The sequence below is a fragment of the Puntigrus tetrazona genome, chromosome 5, assembly GCF_018831695.1.
Source record: "Puntigrus tetrazona isolate hp1 chromosome 5, ASM1883169v1, whole genome shotgun sequence".
Taxonomy (NCBI): Eukaryota; Metazoa; Chordata; class Actinopteri; order Cypriniformes; family Cyprinidae; genus Puntigrus; species Puntigrus tetrazona.
In genome coordinates, this window is record NC_056703.1 from 7,878,214 (window position 1) to 7,901,475 (window position 23,262).

At 38.9% G+C, this 23,262-nt stretch overlaps 1 protein-coding gene across 2 annotated transcripts in view; it reads right to left on the reverse strand.

The window, feature by feature from the left end:
* Positions 1-23,262, reverse strand: part of atp2a3 (ATPase sarcoplasmic/endoplasmic reticulum Ca2+ transporting 3) — a 46,838-nt gene that overhangs the window by 13,077 nt on the left and 10,499 nt on the right. For both annotated transcript variants that reach the window (XM_043238852.1, XM_043238850.1), the window contains exons 2-8: positions 20,565-20,582; positions 20,232-20,314; positions 15,444-15,548; positions 14,585-14,723; positions 9,129-9,209; positions 8,957-9,042; positions 7,759-8,223 (exon numbers count right to left, since the gene is read on the reverse strand). In XM_043238852.1, the coding sequence (XP_043094787.1) occupies positions 7,759-8,223; positions 8,957-9,042; positions 9,129-9,209; positions 14,585-14,723; positions 15,444-15,548; positions 20,232-20,314; positions 20,565-20,582 (977 nt within the window). The remainder of the gene's footprint in view (positions 1-7,758; positions 8,224-8,956; positions 9,043-9,128; positions 9,210-14,584; positions 14,724-15,443; positions 15,549-20,231; positions 20,315-20,564; positions 20,583-23,262) is intronic.

Here is a 23,262-nt window from a genome sequence, read left to right on the forward strand (position 1 = left end):
GGGTAGGTTCCTGTGTAGTGGCCTGGCATGAGCTCTTGCCTGTCTGAACCAACACACTCACACAACTGCCAACAGACAACACGGACTACAATAAACTACTGCCTCCTACTGAAATGTCTGCTTTCACTGGGCCAAATGAAAACAGATGAGGTGAAAGAGTGACAATCACTTCACCCCTATTTTAGCTGACATATGTCTCGTTTTATTTTAATTAACTCCAGGTGTTGTACTGTCTTGTGTGCACAACCACATTCTCCTACATGAGTGAAGCAAATAAAGCCATTCTGAATATTAGCATGAACAACACAAAAGTGTCCAAGAGAGCTGGACAACATGAAGAGGTGAAGATGAGTTCAGCCTGACAACATTAGGAAAATCAGCCAAACCCACAATGCAATGTTTTCTCTTGGCTATGACATCCGTCATGCTCAGATGAGCCAGCAGGAGATGTGGCAGCTCTGGGCAAGTTTTAGCAGAGAGAAGAGAGATCCTATTTCCTTGCTATACCCTTCCTCCAGTTTGTGGGCGTAGGGGCAGATGAAACAGGTGGATGGTGGAATGGAACTCATAAAGCCAATTTGGCGGGCGCCATTGATCGCAGAGCCTACCTTTCTGTTCAGATGACAGGTCTGAAATGGAGGTGCATGCTGGGAAGGAGTAAAAATGAATCCTGATCTTACGAGGTGTCGTAAATGTTGATTGTGCAGTAGGTGGTCTAGCTGAAATGATCGTGATTAAAAGCCACTGCGGTCAAGCTCAATAGTTGCATGGGTGCTAAAACACACACACACACAAATTCCAGAAGCAGGTTCTTATCAGCATTAACCCTCGGATCCATAATGAAGCATCTAAACTTAGATATTGCTAACACAACATTTGCCAAACAGCCAAGTATGGGCACTTCCTTTAAAGGAGGGCGTCTCAAACATAAACACACACAGAGGAAAAACATTCTCTCTTGGCGTGACATCACTCAGTGCAAGACTCAATTAAATGTGTCTGATTAAAGAATTAATGAAGCAGTTAAGCTGTAAAAACTTTCAGAGCTCCACTGTACTCCTGCTTCCTGTTTAAAACGGAACGCACATACACAAAACTTAATTGTGGAAAACACAAAGCGAGCGGCAGGCAGCAGCAATCAGAGGACTGGATCATGCCCCTAAGCCCTTAAAATAAATGGATTATTGAGTTAGCTTGCTCTGCAGGAAAGAACAGTCTCTCAGGCAAAAAATGTGCCTTTATAAAGTAATGACCAAATTATCATAGCAAGTACTGCCACACCGAACCATTTCTCTGCATTTGTGCAAGTACGGAATGCTTTTGACTCCATAACGCTAATATAAAAAGTAAATAAATAAATAATTTTAGTGATGCATATATTTGGTAACATTACATCATGAGGTTGTTTCGTATTATTTGAAGACAGGCTAGCTGATTCTCAGCATAAGTTACAAAAATGTTAGGTTCTCTTTTCCGAAGAGCACTATTTGAGGGCATGCTTCTTTAGCCTTTGACCACACGGGAATCTGTGCCGCTCGATTTCCACAGTCAAACACCATGCAAACAGACATTGTCAACAGGGAAATAGGGGGAAGAAAATTAGATCCAGTTGTTTGCTCACAATCACAATGTACTCCTTGACCTTAGAATGCTTTGCTCTGACATGTTCGTGAGATTTTTGTTTGTTTGTAATGCCTTGTTTAGGTATTTAGTATTGACCTGTTTGTTGCATGTTGCACCAATAACTACAGAAACTGCATCATGGCCATCATTTAGCAAGTTATACAAACGAGCTCCCAGCTCATTATTTTACTTTATTAAATATTTTGGCTAATTTTATCGTACTTTGATCTTTGAAGTGTTGAGCTCTCACTATAGTTTTAGCACATACAATGTTTCAACAAACTCTGCAGAATAAGATGTACTGAAATGAAAATAAAATGTACTGAAATGTACCAACATGCAGAAGCGATGCATCAGTTGCATAAAAGAATCTACAGGAAAACTTCATGATGAGGGTTGTTGCTAGCCTGTTTTGTTTGTTTATAGTCATTTATAAATCAGATCTGCACCAAAAACACCAACAACCATCCTGTTACTTGGCAGGCATGGAATTCTGTTGCTATACGTTGTCATAGCAACAGATACAGAGGAACAGGGTAGCAAGCAGTGATATGCAATGATGAGCCTCTGATAAGAATGTGTGTGTGTGTATGTGTGTGTGCGCATTTCACAGTAGTGGAAAAGGATTTTAGGCACCCGTATTTCCTCCTGATTTAACCAAAGTGACTTACGCATTAGTGACGGTGACACTTAAATGATGTCTGGCCTCAACAAGGCACATGGTTAGTTCATTGGCTTAGGTCATCCTGAACAACACCGCACCGTAGTGACAGCACTAATTCCAAGCCAGGGATAAGCATCTTCTGTCCCTATAATAAGCCTCTCAGCACTACGCTTTTAGTACTTAACATTACGAGGCACAGGAGGTTTAACAGAATGTTGAATCCATTTGGGACACATTTTCACAAGCCCAATTTTAAAATTCTGTCTTGCATGTGAAATGTCTTTTCTTTAGGGACATCTTGGGTGATGGATTTCTGCTTCAGGCTTAGGCTGACATTGTTACTTGTTCCCTAACGCGAAGAATGGGAAACGTGAAGGAATCTGCATCAAACACATACACATAACTCGTATAATTTCAATTCAGAAGTAAACTTTGTTATAGGAATTTTTCTCTTACTGTCTCAGTCTCCTTCCTATGTTACAGTACTATGCAGTAAAATGTGCATGAGGTTAATGTCTTATATTTAATATTAAATATGGAAAAATGCAATCAAAACAAGTACTGTTTTCAAACTAAAAAGTAGCACGAAAAGTATACCAAAAAGTTACAGTACATTACAGTGAATTGTCCGCATTAAGCTTCCTAAACACGTATGGCTCTGCTCCCTACGGCATTCTTGGATCGTGCTGCAGCAGGAGCAGACGCAAGGAAGAGCGTGAGAGGAATAGAAATGACAGAGCACAAAAATATGAGGGAAATGAAAGATGGCAGGCGGGAATCCTTTACTGGGTGACACGCAGAAAGCCAAGCTATGACGGGAAGAGGATGAGATCAAAAACAAAGTCTAGGCTAGAATAATTAAAAGCAAAGACATGTAATTTCTGCACCCCTCGCTAATCAGAAAAGTTGGGGAGAAAATAATGTCAGATAAAGTAGGTATCTGAGTTTGGTAACTTTTCAGTATAGCGACAAATTCTATTAACTAGTTGCTTACTGGCGTGCCTATTATTAACACATTTGCTGTTTATTAGTATTATTGAGCACATATTCTGCATGCCTATATTCTACATCTCTAATCTTACCCAACACCTCAACTTCACAACAAATTAGAAGTTTACTGAAGCATAAGTCATAGCTAATGGTTTGTTAATAGTAGAAATTGGACCTTAAAATAACATATGAAGGTTTTTCATTTACATATATTAACAGTAACCAGAAAGTGATTAGAAAAAATTATTCATCAATATATTAACATATGACAGTTTATTTAACAATAATGTCTGGTTGACTTATATTAACATGGCTAATTTACCTGTGCTTGACAAATAAAGCCATTTGTTTATACACAAATGGATATGAAATGTTAATGAGATACTGTATATGCACGTCTCTCTCTCTCTCTATGTAAACACACACACTGTGTGTATATATATCTGGTCTATATATTGGCTCATATACTGAAAGAACAGCACAGTCTATTACGCAACTAAGCCTGAAAGGAGTTTTTGTTTCAAAGATACAGGTGAACCTTCTTAATTTAACAAGTGTTTCAATTACGGATTGCCTTAAATAGGACGTATTAGGATGATACTAGGTTTAATCTGTGTCCAGAAAGAGCCGGTAAAGTGAATGTCGTGGGGTTTGACTACAGCGCTCGCCCTTAATGTTTGAGCTCTGATCGTTGCAGGTCTGGGATCAGGGTGCGGAGTGCGTAAATATTTACCACAGCACAGTGTGACTCTTTCCGGAAGGTTCCCGGCACTTGCAGGGAATTAAGCAGCTTCTGAACAGAGGGAACACCCTGCTGTTAAACACAGGAGAGTCTTAGGGCAGACACACACAGATGGACAGCACACACAACTGTAGTGATGCATTGCATGATTGAGGCATATAACATCTCCACGCCATGGGACTTTGCAAAAAAGCAAACACAAACATAAATGGGGTTTCTCTGTAAACAAAGAAAACAATGGAGTAGCTCACAATGGAAAGGCTAGTGGCTGCTTTATATGAACATGTGCAGCGCCACACAGGAAAACAAAACCCCCCAAAAATTATGATTTGGTATGACTTCAATATTGCAATCATGATTTTCCAATTGAAATCATAAAGGTCACAAAAATAGAAGCGGGAGATGCAAGGAGTCTGATAAATGAATAAAAAGGGAGGGAGAGGTACACATGGTGAAAACTAAAACAAAGAAATCATTCTCCAAACCTTTCCTGCTCTCTACTCTTGAAACAGCATGGCATTAAATATATAGTCAAAAAAAGGTAAGTATATAAGGTCAAAACTAAATATAAATGGCTTGAATCGGGAAGCCGTTCTTGTAATATTATATACGGATCTAATTGAGGGCTTTGACAGAAAGCCTGTGGCCTTGATGGATTCACGTCTGCAGCTGTAGAGGAGTATAACGTAAGATGTTCGTAAAGATGTTGCAATCATGTCCCGCCGACTTGTCTGTACAAGTTAAGGATTTTCCATTGCGTAAAAACACAAACATACACCTTGAGTGTCTCAGAGTGACTTCCACATGGAGGACTTCAACTCCTCCCGACTCTCACAAAGCAACAGCACAAAAGAGACCACAGCACTACATTACTCTTCTAGAACACCTATGAAAGAATCTACGCTATCACCTCAAAACTAGGGGTGTGCCAAAATGACAAAAATCTTATCAATATCTTTATCAATAAAGAATTTGCTGAGTGTGTTTTTTGCTGGTACCTTAAAGACTGACGCAAACAAATGTCTCCTAAAGTTTTTGATAGTCTTCATATTCTGTGCGGAGGTTAGTTCACATATAGTTCATATATATACACATACACACACACACACACACACACACACACACACACACACACACACACACACACACACACACACACTGAATGTGAAATTAAAACTGCCAGTAGGTGGCAGTAAGTCACTGTAAAAAGGTGAGTCATCGCGATTGAACCGAATCATTCAAATGCTTGATTCATTCAGGAACAATAAACCGTCACGTTGCTCAAAGATGCAAAATAATGCTGTGGCTGTGTTTGGAATTATTTTGTTGTCGAAATAATGCAAAAACAGGTAATATGATGTCTAAAACACAAGTCTCTTAATTAAATTCTAGTTTATGGAACTGTTTTAAAAAAAAGTTAATATGTAATTGTGGTAATTTTTGAAAAAAAAGAAAAAGAAAAACAGCACTCTCCATGTCTTTATGATATATATTACACACCCCTTCTCAAAAAAAACTGACTAATGCTTGTAGCACGTTCAAACGCTCCTTCTTTGAGACAGAAGATCAGTAAAAACAAAGAAGCGCCTCCAGGCCAGAGCGATGACACTGATATGATGACACAACACCTTAAAACACAAAGGATCAAGCAATTAAACTACACTGACGTTCTTGGCTGTACTCTGTCACACACACCTGAATACATCTAAATGCAGGTGATACAGTCATGCCAATAAAAACACGGGTGCTTGATTTTCTCTCTTTAGTTAAGATATGACAGTGGAAAAAATGAAAGAAACTAATTGTATAAAAAACAGGTGCACAGTTCAGTGGTAGTTCGTAAGGGTGTGTTTGGTTAACTGGATCAAGAAGCTTCAAAGGGAAAAGTGTGTACTTTCCACACCATTAGTGGCACCAAATACAAGTGCACAAATAACTACTGTTTTCACACCAGTTTCCCAAACACTCTGCTTGACTGCCATTGAACAAACATGTAGTCCTGCCCTAAACGTACACCACTGGCTAAATAGTCTAAATAGTCTAAATAGCCTACAAAATATACTTACACTACTATTTAAAACTCTGGGGAATATTTTTAATTAATTTATTCATTTTAGATTTTTTTCAGCTATTGTATTTCAGTTGTATTGCTGTCTATGGAGGATCAGATGGCTCTTTGATTACATCAAAAAATGTCTCGATTTGTGTTTTAAAGATATGAAAGTGAGTAATTAATGACAGAAATTTCATTTTGGGTTGAATGAACCCTTTAAATAACCAAGATTACATTTACAATAGCTGTGATTAAATAATCATTCAAAGTGTCAGTCACATGCATTCCATGTAATTCCAATGGCACCAAAAAACATCTCAAAAACCAGCTGTAAACCCAAAGTGAATTTGTAATTTGGAGCATGTCTGAAACCTGGAATTATGTTTTAATTCATTGAGACTAAACAGTGTGAACACACAATATACAACTAAAAGCAAACAGAGTAATGTTACAAAACTAAACACCCACATTATAATCAATAAGGTCGTCTGTGGGGCTTGCACTTCAGTGTAAATACACAATTTAATTCCTGCTGTTTTGACATGCTGAATATATTATACACATGAAACTAGAAGTTTGTATGAATTTCGATAAACATTATGATAACTGAGCATTTAAAATGTTTTACTTAGCACTCCAATGAGGACAGTTGTGATGCTTGCTATTTAGAAGGCAGTTAAATTTCTGCCTTTATATGTTCATGTAAAATAAAACAATAAAGAGGGTTACATTGTCTTTTCCTCTCTTTTAAGACATATGCATGTAAAATATTCCTCAAATGAGAAGAAAAGAGGGGCTGGATTAATTCCCAACCCTCGCACTTGTGCACCCGTCATCAGAAAAGAGATGTTGTTTTTAAGTAAGGATTACAATGCTATTTAAAAAAAAAAAGATGTACAAGAACAAGATGGACAAGAACATAATAGTCACAACATGTCTCTAAACACTTAAAAAGTGCAGCTGAGGCTTTGAACTGGCTCTGGACTGCTACTGAGCATCTGACCAAGTTCCAACTGTCTCTCTCTCACCTCTTCTGTTGTGCCTCGTATGATTCTGCGGTCTTCCATATGGCAGCCAGAGAAAGCTGCTGCTGTTGCATCACTCAGCTCTGTATGAGAGGCCCTGGCACAGCATCAAAGACCTGCTCTCATGGTAAACACCACTGTAGTATCCAGGCCTGTTAAACCCACCTGCCAGTGCACCAGAAACCACGCTAATACTGTAGGGTACACACACACACAGGCCTTGACTTGATAGGAAAAAATTCCGAGATGTGGTCTAAAAGGAATTCATATGATGCTTTCTGGCCTCAAGGGTCTCTTCCCCCACCCCTCCAAAAAAGGGGTATTCCTCAGTGGAATCTATCATGAGTTTTAAAATAAAATTCAATTTTTAAGCGACCTCCAAAGCCTCATGACAGTTTGAAAACGGTTCTGGCTCGAGTTATAGTGCATAATAAATCACCTCTTGTGAATGTACGAAGAAAGAGGTTCAAATCTGTGATGTTTCGGTTCTATATAAAAAGAAAAAAAGCTCTCACAGAACCATATGTCAGCAGACGACCTAGAATGAAAAACGAAGCTGTCATCTACCCAGACATAAAATCAAGATCTGCCCGCAGACATCAGTTCTGATGCTGAATGAGACACCAACACTGCATCTGGCTTGAACAGCCACATCACTCACCCTGCAGACAGACATCTGGTTGGTTGTCAGGGTCCCCGTCTTGTCTGAGCAGATAACGGAGGTGCATCCCAGAGTCTCCACTGAGGGCAGAGATCGGACAATGGCGTTTTTCTTGGCCATGCGACGGGTGCCCAATGCCAGGCAGGTGGTGATGACAGCTGGAAGACCCTCCGGGATGGCTGCCACTGCCAAGGCCACGGCTATTTTGAAATAGTAGATGGCACCTCGAATCCACGAGCCACCGTGAACAGGGTCGGCGAAATGGCCGATGTTAATGACCCAGACGGCGATGCAGATGAGGGAGATGACCTTTGAGAGCTGTTGGCCAAACTCATCCAGCTTCTGTTGCAGCGGGGTCTTCTCCTGTTCGGTGGATGCCATCTGGTTGCGGATCTTGCCGATTTCGGTGGAAACGGCGGTGGAAACGACAATACCGATAGCCCGACCTGCAGCAATGTTTGTGCCCTTTTGGAAAACAGGAGAACATGCATATAAAAGCACATATACACTTAAAATGGAACAAAGCCACCAAAAGACCTTTCAAATCTAAATTTACACTTTTGCAGACTTGGAAACAACAACAACAGCAGCATCAGAAGTTCCTCAGTCCCATATAACTTTATAAAACGTAGCTTGGAAAAATCATTGACTTGTGTGGAGTTGGCTATAATGTCATTAGGGATATTTTCCCCTAATAGGAAACTACATCTTTCATTACCACGATGTGTTGGAAAATGCATAAAGCTAGACTATAAAAGCATATACAGTTTATTTTAAACGACTAAAGAAGAAAGCAGGCAGACTGCATTAACTCTGACGTTGTACTATCACTCACTATGCCAATAACGTCACCTGGGGTGTTCCCTATCCCCAGATGATGTTAACGCAACCTAAGTGGATTGAAAGCGGACAAATGCATGTCTACTTATAGTATCTGAATGACCGCAAACGAACGCAGACAGGAAGAGCATGTTTAGACTGAACAGAATACTTAAGTCTTAGTATACCCTACAATATGACATTCTGCGAACTAGAGACACAAAGAAAAAAAGCAAGAAAAAAAGAAAGCAAAGAATAATTACGTAATGCATAACAGGACTAAAAATGCTAGGAAGTAGGTCATTCTTATATGCAAACATACAGCTTATATGCACGTGAGGAAAATGTCTTCTCTCAAAACAGGAAGTGAAATGCTTACAGAAAACAGCATGTTCTTTTTGTCTTGATTGACAGCTCGTGGATCTGGCACAGGATCAGTGTGTTTGATAACAGACACAGACTCGCCTAAAGAACACATTGGTTTTAAATCAAGCCATACTGAGAAGTGAGCAATGAAATGCTAAACTGTTAATCTCAGATGTCCACAGTACCTGTGAGAATGGACTGGTCCACTCTCAGTGTAGTGGACTTGATTGAAGTGATCCTGATATCTGCTGGCACCTTGTCTCCAACTAGAAAACAAAATGGGTTAAGAGTTACTTTAACAACAGACAAAGACAGTCCTACATTACTGATGAATGTGAGTCGAATAAAGTGTGTAGGACATATAGCTAAAGGGTCAAAACTGCAATCATAGACATGAAATAAGACAGGCCATTGCACAGCCATCATTTAAGGCTGTTTCTGACCTCTTGTTTTCCAGGTAAGCACTTAATTACAACAGATCGAAGCTGAGCTACTGGGACACAAAGCCTGAAGCAAAGCAAAAAAAGCAACTGAAACAGAAAAAAAGTGCAAGAGCAAGAGAGACACCAACTCAAATACTAACTGCAGACACACTAGAACACCGCTCAATAGCCAGTTGATGAGAGTACACGGAGTGATCAATATTCGGTTCATACACTGTGTTTACAAGAAAAAAAGTTTCTGATACAAAAGAATAGAAAAAACAAGGTGGAAAAAAACCCAGCCAGTTAGATGAGACAGAATCAGTCAATAGGTGTCATTTTCAATTGGGTTTTGTGAGCTCTTGCAGCCATTTTGGCTTTAAGCAGTAGATACGGTATAGTGGCTTGACTTAATAAACCTTTTGCTTCTACCTGAGAAATCAAGACAAAGCTTCATACACACTCTGCAGGGACAACACATAATGTTTTTTTAACCTAAAACTGCAATTAAACAAAAGCCTTAAACTGTACACAACAATACCTGCATGGAATACGAACACAAATTTTGGTAAAAGTTTAAAACCTCTGATATATTACTTTACACACACACACATATATATGATAAATTGGACTGTGTCCTATGGTGTGACAGCAAAAATGTAAAAAACAACAACACACAAATAACATGAGAAAAATGTATCTTCATTCTTATAGTTACAAATAGCATGAGCGAAGTTTATCTTTAATTTCATATTCACCATAGCAAACATTGATACGTCAACTACCCAGTACATACATACATACATACATACATATATATGTTCTCTCAATAATCTTGCATTGGGCTTGAGCTTGAGCTTGCAAATTCTCCTCCTCATGTCATATACAGTAGCTCCTGGACCAGGACAAAGAGGCTGCGGGGGCACTTAAAGGACATTTTGCAGCAATTAGAGACCCTTAGTGTCGTAATTATACTCCACTTAAAACCTTAGGCTGGCCTGAAGGTGCCTGGGGGCAGCAAGGCATGCAAGAGAGCAGCCACACTTCCCATTAGTCTCTTACACAATGTTAGACAGGTAGTGGTTGAGCGGTCCAGACAGTCTAGAACAAATCATGCTTAAGAGAAACGCTGAAGAAGGCTGAATGTCAGCTTTTTCAAAGGACAAAAAAAAAAAAAAAAAAAAGTTATTGTGAGTCTGTTTTGTTGTTTTGCTGCACAAAAGAATATTTGTTAGTCATAGTCACGTGGCGTTGAGCAATATTATAATGTACAATAAAACATTCTCTCATCCCATTTTTCTTTTTCCGTTCTTTCTGCTTCAACCCTCTGGACGTGATTTCTCAGCCGTGTGGTCTCTGTTCCTCCCACGTCGCAGGAATGGCTCACATCAGCCTTGGGGTCTGTGGCGAGGGAGACAACACCCCCATCAGGGGCTGCTCTGCGTGGGAGTTGGGATAGAGAGGGCACAGTGTGCAGGAGCCTGTTTATGCTCCCAGAACGATGGACCTTTCTCTTCTCTTTCTTGGATTTTATCGCTCTCTCTCCCCCCTCGGTGGTGTCTCCCACCCACTCGGTCACACTGCGAATGGGTACTGAACCCATCTAAATGCTAATGCGAACCGCTTTTCGCCATACCAAGCCAGAACAATGCAAAGTGAGCTAAATATACACAGACATTATGACAGTAGATGGCAAGCATCTGATAGCAGGAAACAGGCCTCCGTGGACATCGGGCATAAACTTGATTAGAACGGGTGACGCATGCTTACTTGTAAATGTGGAACGGTGTAATAACAGAGGCTGGTGGGTTCAAGATGTTTGCAAATGCTGATCAAAACGATCTCTAACAGCCTGTGGGTATGACTAAAAGATGATGGGACTGAAGTGAATTATTTGAAAAAAATACAGTCGATGCTTCACTGTTACTCATCGCAAAGAGCGTGAAAAAACAACTGAAGTCTTTCCAGATCTACAGGCTTTCTGTAAACCCTTCTGGTTCTTTGGATATTCTAATGGAGAGAGAATGTTATTTTTGAGCCTCCGCAACAGTTGAGGGAAAGTTCCACTTCGGACACTGTGATTACCGTGAACATAATGCTGGACAAACGCTGACACAATGCTGGGCTGACTGGAAATTGAAAAGTGTAAATAAACTATAAATATCTATAGTACTCATGCATGCAGTTTTTCCAACCTCCAATTCTCTGCGCCAAGAGTTCCGATGGAATTGCCACTCACGAACAGCGGGTACAGGAAACACTCTGCAGCGAGGAGAGGGGAATGGGTGTTGTGGGTTATATTTTTGGTTGCCATTTGTTTTGATTTTTTTTCTGTAGTAACATATTTATAGTTCTCTCAAGTGCCTTTTTCCGATGTGTAATTTTCATTCAACCTCCAGAGAAAGTGAAAGGGTTTTTAGGTTGGGGTTGTGTGTTTGCTTACACATGTTTGATAGAGCTTAGCAACAAGATTATGTCATCAGCATAGTCGGTTCAAACAGAAATTGAGAAATATTTCAGCAGATGCAGCTGACAACACCTCTGTCCTGCCAGCGCTTCCCACTTACTGAACAGGACTTGTTAAATGCTACGACTATAACCAATGAACTCAGCACAAGCAGCTCATCATGCGTGTGAATGTGTCTACACATCGTTAGTGAATTCTGGTGGCTATAAACCAGCGGACAGACCTTAAACTTAAGTGGCATCTCGCTTTCCCCCACTAACAATGATAACAAAGTACAGAAGATACATAAAGTGCCAGCCGTTTACACTCTCGCAGACCTCTGGAGTGGAAACACCTCTTCTCGTCTCCCCCTGGACTAATTCACCTTGTCTAGTTTTTGTTCAGCTTGCAAGCTGGGAAGTGCTCAAGGCCTCAGGAAGAGGAAAATGCCAAAAATCTCACTCACAATGCAAAATTATCTGTCAAACTGACCATGGTATTTAACTACAAAGAGTTTATTAAAAATGCTGTAGGGTCAGGGTTTTTCAAGCTACAATAAACTAAAACACAAGGCAGTGAAATATATATACACACACACACACACACACAGTGAAAATAAAAATGATAAAATGTGGTAAAAATGTAATTTGTATTAATCTTACATTAAGTTTAACTAAATTTTCCTTGTGTAAAAACAAAGATGATAAAAAAAAATAGGGCTGTTCATTCAACATAACACATGTAATATTTTGAATTTGGGAGTCCCAAACAATAGTTTGCTAGTTCAAAAAACAGTTTTTTAAATATGCTATCGATTTTTACCACATTTGTTTGATTAAGTTTTCCAAACCCCTCCGTTGATGGGTCAGTTTCATTTAAAGCAGTTTATGATGTAAGTGTATAGAAGCGTTTAACGCTTCAGAAGCAGCACCTAGTGGCAAAGAATAAATTTGCATTTTCATTCAGACCTCAAGAGACCACTAAGTGGGCAGGCAACATGCTAATGTTGTATTTTGAAGTCAACATGAAATGGCTTGGGAGTTGTTGTTTTTTTTAAATGATTTCAATGATGCAGAATCTATTCTTTCTTTTAAAAGACAATTTGTTTATACACTGTGTACTTTTAGATTTAAAACTTTGTGACAAAATATTGGGTGCAATTTCATCACACTATGGCACAATTTTTGCTTTCAGGAAGAACAAAAACTTGATGCTGGAAACATCTGGACTGACAGTGATGTCTGGTAGTTACTCTACATGTCTGTCATTTGACCTTGACATGGGAGGGACTCTGGGGCCGGTTACCATGGTGACACGGCACCATAGGTGTAAAGGGGTGAAGTCTGACAGCGGGAGTGTGTGTATGCGTGGAGAGGAGAATCTGGCTGGTGGAATGCAGGCTTGTCAAGGCACAAGACCAAACGGTGCACATGAACAAAGAGACGCTTGTTACCACCGTGCTAAGACAGGTAATGTAACCCATATCCCATCCACATCTCTTTAATTCCGCCTGTCTCTCTTTCTCTCTGCATCTTGCTGCATTCATCGCTCCCTCCTGCTCATCTGTCTTTCACGCTTTTGCTCTCTCACACTGCTCTCTCTTCTCCACCTCCCTCACATTTTGTATCTCTCCGTACACACGTTCCCTCTCGCTCCCCCACGCACCAGTCTCATTTTTCACTCCCATTCACAGTGATGTGGCCGCATCCATGTTTCTGAATGAATGCAGATGCTCTCGAACATGAATCAGGAAATCTTGCGCTGTAACACAGGGATTATTAGTCTAACCTTTCTTTTGTTTTCACTGTAATAGTGAAAAGCAAAATCCTCCTTTCCCCTCACCTCTTCTACTCCACACTTGGCTGACGCTGACTGGAGATCATTAGCAAGCAGGGGTTTAAAGAAGCAAACAATTACTTTGAAGCTGAGACTAGCTTTATTTGTGTGCGTGTGATGCACAGCTTCAGTCAAGCCGTAACAGAAAGACAACAGGTCTATTTTTATATCAGTGTCTGCATATACATTGGCAGAATACCTAACAGGGAGTGGGCACGTATGTATGTGTTAGCGAGGCACTGGCAAAGCTGTAGTCACATGAAGGTGGAGAACGGTGGGACTGACAGTGTGGAAAAAAGCTATGTGTTTCAAGAAGAGGTGAAAGAGAAAGAGTACTATTAGTCACTTTTCAGCTTTTTACAATGAACATAATACACACACACGCGCACACACACAGATTTTTCCTGCCTGTCTCTGCTTGGCACCATCATACTCATAGGAAAGCCGCTTACGTAAGACAGTCTGGGATATTCCTGCTCTGCTTTCAAGTTTTTGGCAAGGAGCCCACACACACACATACAGAGAGAAACCCTGAAGGGCTCCCGCTCAGGGCACAGTTGCGGTGAAATGCACACAAACACACTCTGGGTAGTCACACACAGGCCAATGGGAAGACTAGGGAAAACGACAGCCTGTGCTTGTGTGTTTTGGGCACAGTGTGAGGTGGTGATGACTGGAAGAAAAAAAAAAAAAGAGTGGGCCACCTCCACTTGCGTATTATGTCAGACCACATGGGTAAATGTTCAGCAGAAAACTCCAAATGTCCACAGGACTCTGGAGCTAGAGGCTGTGGAGTACCCTTGTTGTTCCACAAACAAAAATCACTCTGCAAATTTGAGTACCTCTCTTTACTCAAGGAAAGAGACAGAGGGCAGGTTTTATGAACAGAGAGAGAGTAAGAAAAATTATGAGAGGGAATTGGAAGGTCCAAGCTTACCAGAAACCTCCACAATATCTCCAGGCACAATGTCCCGAGCTTTGATCCTCTGGACGGCGGTGCGGTTCATGCGGTAGACTTTGCCCATCTCTGGCTCATATTCCTTCAGAGCTTCAATGGCATTCTCTGCATTTCGTTCCTGAGACCATACAAAACCACACAAAAGAAATCAGCAAGGATAGACATGCAACAGATGTAACAGACTGTATTTCATTTTCCTGTACATTTGAATGTTCTGATAAAAGCTTTAAAACAATAGATAATAATAAATGATTAATAATATTACAATTAATAAAAAAATATGTACTATTATACAATTGTATTGAAATTAATATTATAAATCAGATATTTAAAAAAAATAAAATACTGGCCATCATATTAGTTGTCAGCCACAGAACTATCAGACAAAAAGTTAATCATTAATATAAATAGTTTTAATAGGATGTAACTGTCACTGTTTTCTCAATTTCCCAGAATTTAGAAATGCAATTTCTAAATTCAAACAGAAGTCAAATACGGCATGACAAGGATTACAGGATTAATAGGATTACAATAATTAGTTAAATGTCTTAGCACTGTCAACACTGTGCACTGCTGTGTCCAGATATTGTGTTATAAATGTAAATTGCGTCACATCCTTATGTACACACTAACAACCAAATCTGTATACCTGATAATTACATGTCATGTTTAGGATCAGATTACTATAGTAGGAGGAGTAGTAGTAGTAGTAGTAACGTATCTAATGCTAAACAGTAGGACATCAAGCAGACTTGCTCTCCATCATTGAGAAGACAATTTAATCATTAGTTGAAATTCTTTGTGGTCCTTCAGTTTCTCTGCCTACACACACACCCACCTGCCAGACTCCAATGACTGCATTGGCCACCAGAATGAGCAGGATGACAATAGGCTCCACGAAGGCTGTGGTCGACTCCTCCCCCTCCTCAAACAGTGCCAACACCTAATGAACAAACACAACATGGATTATTCCTACTTCACACTTAAAAGTTCTCTTTTAAAAAATTATACACTACATTTATATACGGTTCATTATTCTGTCCATTTGCATAAGGTTGGAAATGAAATTAATTAAGAAATTATTTTGAAAAAAAACACTTGGCATTGAACAAAAGTCTCAAATGTTTCAAATGATTTCCATATTTGAATACAGGAGGTATTGCTTCTGAAAATATAGTTTTCCATGAGGGGAATTGATTACATTTCAAAATATATTTAAATAGAAAACTGTTATTTTAAATTGTGATAATATTTATTTATTATAAATAAATATTTATTATTACTGCTTTTACTGTAATTGTTTCTGAACAAAATAAATGCAAGCTTGGAGAGCGGACTTCTTTCATATATAAAATATCTTCTGTTGGCATAGAAAGCAAAGTATTAAAACTGATAAACAACTGAAAAAGTAATTTCTGTTGAACCCCAAAGACCCAACAGTACCACTGTTAAATAAATTGCACAATAAACATCAGGCTCTGACTGTTATGAAACAAGATACTGGATCATTCCACACCCATTAAAAATATTCCAGTGAAATTGTGCCATCAGATACATGCCCCGGGCAGATACTGTATGTGGGAGTTTGGGGTGAGAGGTATTTAAAAAAAAATAATAATAGTTATTTTATAAGCTACTAAGTAGTTCATGCAATATGCATCATAAGGTAAGTGTAAAGCGTAAATCCAGCTGGAATGGAATTCAGATATTTTTTTTTCTTTGCACACAAAAAGTATTCTCATAGCTTCACAATATTGAAGTTGAGCCACTGTTGTCACAAGGGCCGGTTTATTGATGTCCTTACTATGTTTCTGGGTCTAGGTTCATTTCAGTTGAGTTGCTGTCTAAGCAGGGTCAGACAGCTCTCAGATTTCACAAAAAATATCTTAATTTGTGTTCTGAAGATGAAAAGACATCTCTTATTACTCACTCTTATAAATGACATAAGAGTGAGTAATTAATGACAGAATTTCCATTTTGGTGTGACCTAGCCTTTTAAAAAAAAAAAAATTAAAGGGATAATAGAGAGTGAAAGAGAGCAATAACAAAAAAATAGGGAGGGGCTAAGATGTAAGGTTGTGAATACACTAATAATTTATTTATTTATTTTTACAGACAAATTTTACTGGCGTCCTCCACAGACCTCTTTCATATGATGTATTCATACAGCTCTCTTTCTTCTTCCACATAATTCTAAGCACCATAGATACAGATCAGTCATAGAGCAGTTTGTCTCTAACCTTTCATTACAAACTGATGGGTCCCAAGCAAGGCTTCTTTAAGTCACTGAGTAACCGTGAAATAAGATGGGCAGGTGAATGAAGGGGGAGTGAATGCAAAGGCCAAAAACAGTCGAAGAGGCAGAATGAGAAAGTGACGAAGAGCAGAAAGGAGTTCATAAAACAAAATGGGTGTAAAGATGACAATTACTGAGATATTGAGGAAAGCCACACAGATGAGTGGCTTAGGGTTTAGATCACAGAGCTCAGCTAAATCCTGTCAAGTCATGGCTCTGGGCAACTTGTCTGACTGAGGTCTATTCACTCATAAATATCAGTAGACTGTAGATCCTCTCTTCATTCCCTCGAGTTTTTACACTTCAAACAGAATACAAATGGACTGACTAGATTGGTTCCGCTCACAAACAATGGCAAACAAACCGCTATTAGTTTGAACATTTTTCAAAGACTTCAAAGCATCTTCTTTTGTGTTTCACATAGGAAACTCAGTCACTCAGGTTCTAAAAGATATGTAGGGTAAGTATATCATGAAAGAACTTTTTTGGGGGGGGTAACTATGACTTTAAGATCAAATTATTCCCCTACACTTACAGGACAACTGACAACTGCATTCGAGGTTTATTTTGAGATTTTAGAATCTGATGGCCTACACAAACTCACAATTTTACTTTCTTTGAAATAAAAGTATAGCAAATACTATACAACAAACATAAAATAAAAAGTTTTCACAAGCAAAAAGTTATTCAGTCACCAGAATTTGACTTTAGCAAAGGTTTCTGATAATAAATTTAGTGGTACCTAAATTCATAATTCTCACCCCACTCCTGGAGGCATAAAAGCTCCTTCAGAACTGCTCCACTGAGAAGCTTTTCTCAAATCATCAAATGGAAGAGCCTCTCGGTGGGCATACTCTTTACCATTTAAATACAGGAAGTCTATCCATTGTTCAAGTGACCTTTTCTCTGATGACGTGCAGTGCTGTGCTGGAGTCTCGAGTGTAAAAGATTCCCATTTTATATTGAGGTCTAATAGAAAATAGCTAAATAACATTATACTGATGTACAACCTGCCAGAGATCTTCTGAAGCCGTGACTGATAATGCGCCTGTACACCAGCAATGCACAGACAAGATCTATGCAAGAAGGATGTTTGAAACATCTGGCCTGAAAAATGAAAGATGATGGAAAAGGAAAGAAAAACTTCTCAGGACAGAAGCAATACAGCTAGTTGTCTGAAATGAAATGAAAATGTGCAACCATTTTGGGCGTCTTGGGACCAGAAGTCGCATGGCTGCACATGTAGATCTGTTTGTTTCCATCCAATAGCTCTCATTCCCAGCACATGCTGTTCTAGAATGAGTCAGGCCATCATACCCTTATAACACACTTCACAAAATAAATAAAAAAAAACAGCAGAATTTTTGCCTCTGTGGCTCCCCCATTGCTTAGATACCGACGGCTTTGTTCTCGTAACATGCAAAAAAGTCAGGAAAGCTGAATGCAAAAGATTTTAATATATTCAAAAAGGCACACAAATGAGTTGCAAGACTGGGCTGATCTCCCCAGAGTATTTCCATTGCACCAGAGCATTTGTCCAGCACAAAAACACACACATCCCTTTCTGGGAGGTCTAATGCAATATTTTTTATCAGTTTCAAGTGTTCCACAGGACTCCAGTGGTCGGAAGACTGGTGCTCGCCTCATAGAATTTAACCACGGTTAAGACAATAAAAGTACAGATGAAAGACATAATGATAGATGACATGAGCAGAGCTCCAAATTGAAGAAGACACTGTATGCAGATGTCTGGAAACAAAAAGCATGTACACAAAAACCACAGCAGTGCGTCTGACTGTCTGTTCCATTGCGGGTACGGGTCATGTTATATTACTCTCACAGAACGGCGGGGGGCTGGAACGGTTTGACCGTGGCCCCTGTTGCTACAAGTCAGACGGAAAGTTCATAAAAAGGTAAATTCATAAAAGCCAATAAGAAAAACAGACTGTGCTCACTAGTTTAACAAGTCACAGTTTTGGAAAGTCTGGTGTCCTGCTCAACGGAACCACAGCAACACAATCATTACGTCACAGCATAAGGATAGTTTATCTACTCTGGTTTACTACTACTCTAGACTTTTTGTCTTCTTTTCAGCCAAAATATAAAAAAATTGTGAATCTAATCTACTCAAATCAATTGCATTTACTAAATATAATAAAATGCAGTAAGAATTTAAAATACTACGCTTGTCATTGTATTTTTGACCTAATAAATGCAGTCTTGATGAGCATAAGAGTTTCTTTCAAAAGCGTTAAAGACTTTACTGACCTCAAATTTTTAAAGGTTAGTGCTATTATTAGTGCATACTATTATTATAGTGTACTATGGTTATTCTTAATATTTTTAGCTGTGGTTCTTTAACTGGCTTGAATGCACAGACGTAACTTCTCAGAGAAAATTTCAGCCAGCTGAGAGGGTGAGACGGCTGTTAGACTTTCAACACTACAATTGCAAGATGATTTGTGTTTCTAAATTCATTCTATTTGCACCCTGTCTGACACTGTTTTTTCTGCATTTTGCACCAGCATCATTGCATTTTTAAGATGATGTGTCAATTTAAAAATACTTCAACTTTGAAAATAGCATAATGATTGTTTTGTTGTGCTGCATGAGAGCGTATCCTACTGGATGCTTCATATCAAATGTTTGGTAATTCAGACTTTACATGAGTCATGATGTACAGTGCTTCCTTAATTGTGCAGTCAATAATGAAAGTGTGTAGTTTTACACACATATAATTCAAGGACTTATACCTGACATAACAACATTGAAATGAACTGTTATACCAATCTTGGGGATAAACATGCAGCGCTAAAGATGTTTTCTTTCCAAGGCCAAACTGAAAAGAATGCTGAGTGCAATCTAGTTTTCTGATATGGTTTCGAGCCAAATGAGCTTTAACTTTAAGTCATCTCATTCATTTACCTGTGTTCTCTATTGAAATGACAAGACACCAAGGTAAATGACCTTAAACCATTCCTGGCCAGGGTTTTACATACATCATTTGACTACAAACAGAGATTTTAAAAATTAAAAAGGGAGATTAAAAAAATCCCTCTCTCACTTAATCTCTCCATGCTCTGATTATTGACAATCATTCAGTGAAATGTGAGGTTTGCACACCAGAATGCAAACTGGACGTGATAGATGATGAAAGCAATTCATCCTGTCTTGTTTTCTGCATTACCTCATCAACTGCATGAACTATAACTGCTATAAAACTTACGGTGGGGTCTGGCTGTCATATTATTTATTGTGCTGGGAATAAAATAATGAATGTGATTCAGAAATTCTGAATCACATTTAAACCTGAAACAAAAAGTCACTTACGAAAGACACGCAGGCTGCCAGCAGCAGAATCCTCACCAGGAGGTCCTCAAACTGCTCCACCACCAACTCCCACAGTGATTTACCTGAGAGAGAGAGACCAAAATGAGAACGACAAATAGACCGGCAAAATGTTAAAAGTATTCAGTGACAAATGGGTGTCAATTTAAACCACACAGCTGTGACGCAGTGCATGTGTTTGTGTATGTGTGCATAGTCTTAAAGTAAGTCTTAAAGTTTACCTCTCTCTAGTAAAACTGAATGGCTGAGCCCGTGCTAACGGTGCAACCCATAAAGAGAGAGCAGTAACAACATGATGGAAAGATCAATATTTACCTTCTTCGGCTGGGAGCTCTGTCAGTCAAAACACGGCGAGGCAATCCGTTGTGGAATGAGAGTACGGGGGAGAGGGAGAGAGAGAGAGAAAGAGAGGACAAAACAGAGGGTATTCTGTTAGAAAGGCCATACGGTAAAAACTGTGTTTCAACAGTTTCTTTTACATCTAACTGCATTGCCTGAGATGGTGCAAGTTGCCTGAATGTTAAATAACCAGAGACATGCCGCGCAATACTAAACCAAAAGATTACAGATTAGAGTAGACAATTATTGATTTAGGATTAATGGACTATCTCTCTCTGCAGAATAGATATGAGATTTTTGCAGTGTCTGGGCCATTCCCTGAAAAGATTCCTACATCGCGAAACAAGCTGCTATACATTTGCAGCACTAAATATATAAAATTAATCTTTAAAAACACAAAAGTAATTATGGACCAGTATTACAATATCTATGCATAATCAAAAAAATAAATGTACAAAATATCAATATAGAAAAAACACATGTACAGTGATAAAATCCATAGCAGGTAAATTCACAAATGACTCGCTGAGCGTAAACCACAACCTTTTCATGCAAAGAATATCATCTGGGGTGGAAAATGTACAGATGGACCACCAACTGTGATGGCGTTTGCTTACTGATTGTGCTTCCTTTCTCAAAGAGGGAGAATTTCATGATGAAACAAACATTTCTGGCATTGTACAAGAGTCATACGACATAGATGCGCTCTGTGGCCTACACACTGCTGTTTAGTCAGTTCTAGAAGGTTCTCAAGTCAGAGCGTGTGGGAGCCGAAGAGCATGTGGAGAGTGGGAGGGGGCGGAGCTTCACGGACCTCTCTCTTTCACACACACGAATCATAATTACAACACAGATGCCCTCTTTGTTGAGGCTCTACTCAGAAATCTTGAGGATTTGCAGCCATTTAGCATGCGTGTCTGTCTGCGTTAGGAAATAGTTGCCTCATTAATAATCAGTTCAGACTGATTGCTGCTTTAGGTGCAATTACGACACTCTATCAGAGCATCTGACTATTAAGTGCTTTCAATAACTAATCATAACTGACAAAATGTGTGCAGACGTGTACAAGAACAGTTTGTTTCTGGGAGACTGTTCATGAATGGACCTAGAGAAAGCACAATGGAAAATCCTTGGATCCGACCCAATAGATAGCGAGAGAAAATACAGGGTGTTCCTGAATTCCAACAAGCATGTGTTTGTGTGTACTTAGGTCAAGTTTAGCCTTGCGCTGTGCAGATACTATCAGGAGTTTCCCTGCCAGTCTGCTCAGAGTGAAAGCCTGCATCCACATCAGTTCTGATAAGCAAGACAGAGACTCTGACTTATGGTCTTATGGGCTTCCCTGACTTATTGAGACAAATAATGATTCCTTTGACCTCTCATTCCTAATTTACGCTATTTTTGTCTCACAATCATGCATTCAGGGAAAGGCTGGGAACGGGTCATGCAAGATATGACGTCTTCACGGTTCTGCAGTTGGGAACAGGCTTGATGCGTGTGCAGTGGAAACCAAAATGAAATTGGCTCATGGCAGAAGACCTGCAGCGGTGAAATTACACAGCGGGAAAGCATCAAGATTCCCATTTCCCTTTCAAAAAAAAAAAAAAAAAAGGCACACATCCAAACAGTCTTAACACACACATTTTGCCCATCAGTGACTGAATTTCCAGCAACACTTGGAAAAAAAATTGTATGAGGAAAAAAAAAAGAAGACAAGAAATCGTGACCGCATGTTTACTTAATAATTTTCAGTCTTATTCAGCTTTTTAACGGTTTTTCGTAATTAAACAAGACGAATGAGAGCTCCTCAGACGTAAAAGTGAATGAGAAGGAGGGAGAAAATCATGAAAGAGTATGTTCTCCTTTGAAGAACAGAGCAGACTCTTCTCTTCATCTTTCCTCAGGCTATGAGATCTGCCTGTACTAGAGAGCCTGAGAATCTGCAGTCTATGTGATATAAGTGCAGTGATGTACTTCAAATGCTCCGATAACTGTGAGTCATTCTTTTCTCTTAAGAGGACCTGTGCATACATTACAAGAAACAAGAATATCCCATACAGTTTTTCTGGCTCCTCTGAATTCCCAGCTACAGAAGCAATGCCAGACCTTATCAAATCTGTAATACAGATAATAAAACAATTATACTAAAATATTTGTATTCTGATATTTTTTATGAGTTTAAAATAATTTTCTAGTTTATAATTATATTATATTATAATCTATTATAATTATTGCATTTAGAATTGAAAAGTTAGAGCTCACAAATGTTGTATTTCAGAACAAGTCAGTATTGTAGTCATTTTAAAGCTTGGGGTAAGTATGATTTTTTTGTTGTTGTTGTGGTTTTTGCAATATACAGTAATAGAGTGAAAAGGTATTACTGTTTTGTATTTTAAATATACTTTAAAATGACATTTATGCCTAAAATGACATTCAGAAGCCATTACTCCAGTCCTCGGTGTCATATACCTTCAGAATATTTAAGAAAAATTCAGAAAGTTCAAAATAACATAATTTTTCTGAAAAAGAACTCTTCTGCAACCTAAATGTTTTTACTGTTTCTGTTTTATGTATTCTAAATGCATCCTTGCTGAATTAAAGTATTAATTCAAAATCATATATTTCTGAAAATGAGAGTAGAATGTTCTAGTTCCTTCAGAACATTAACAAACAA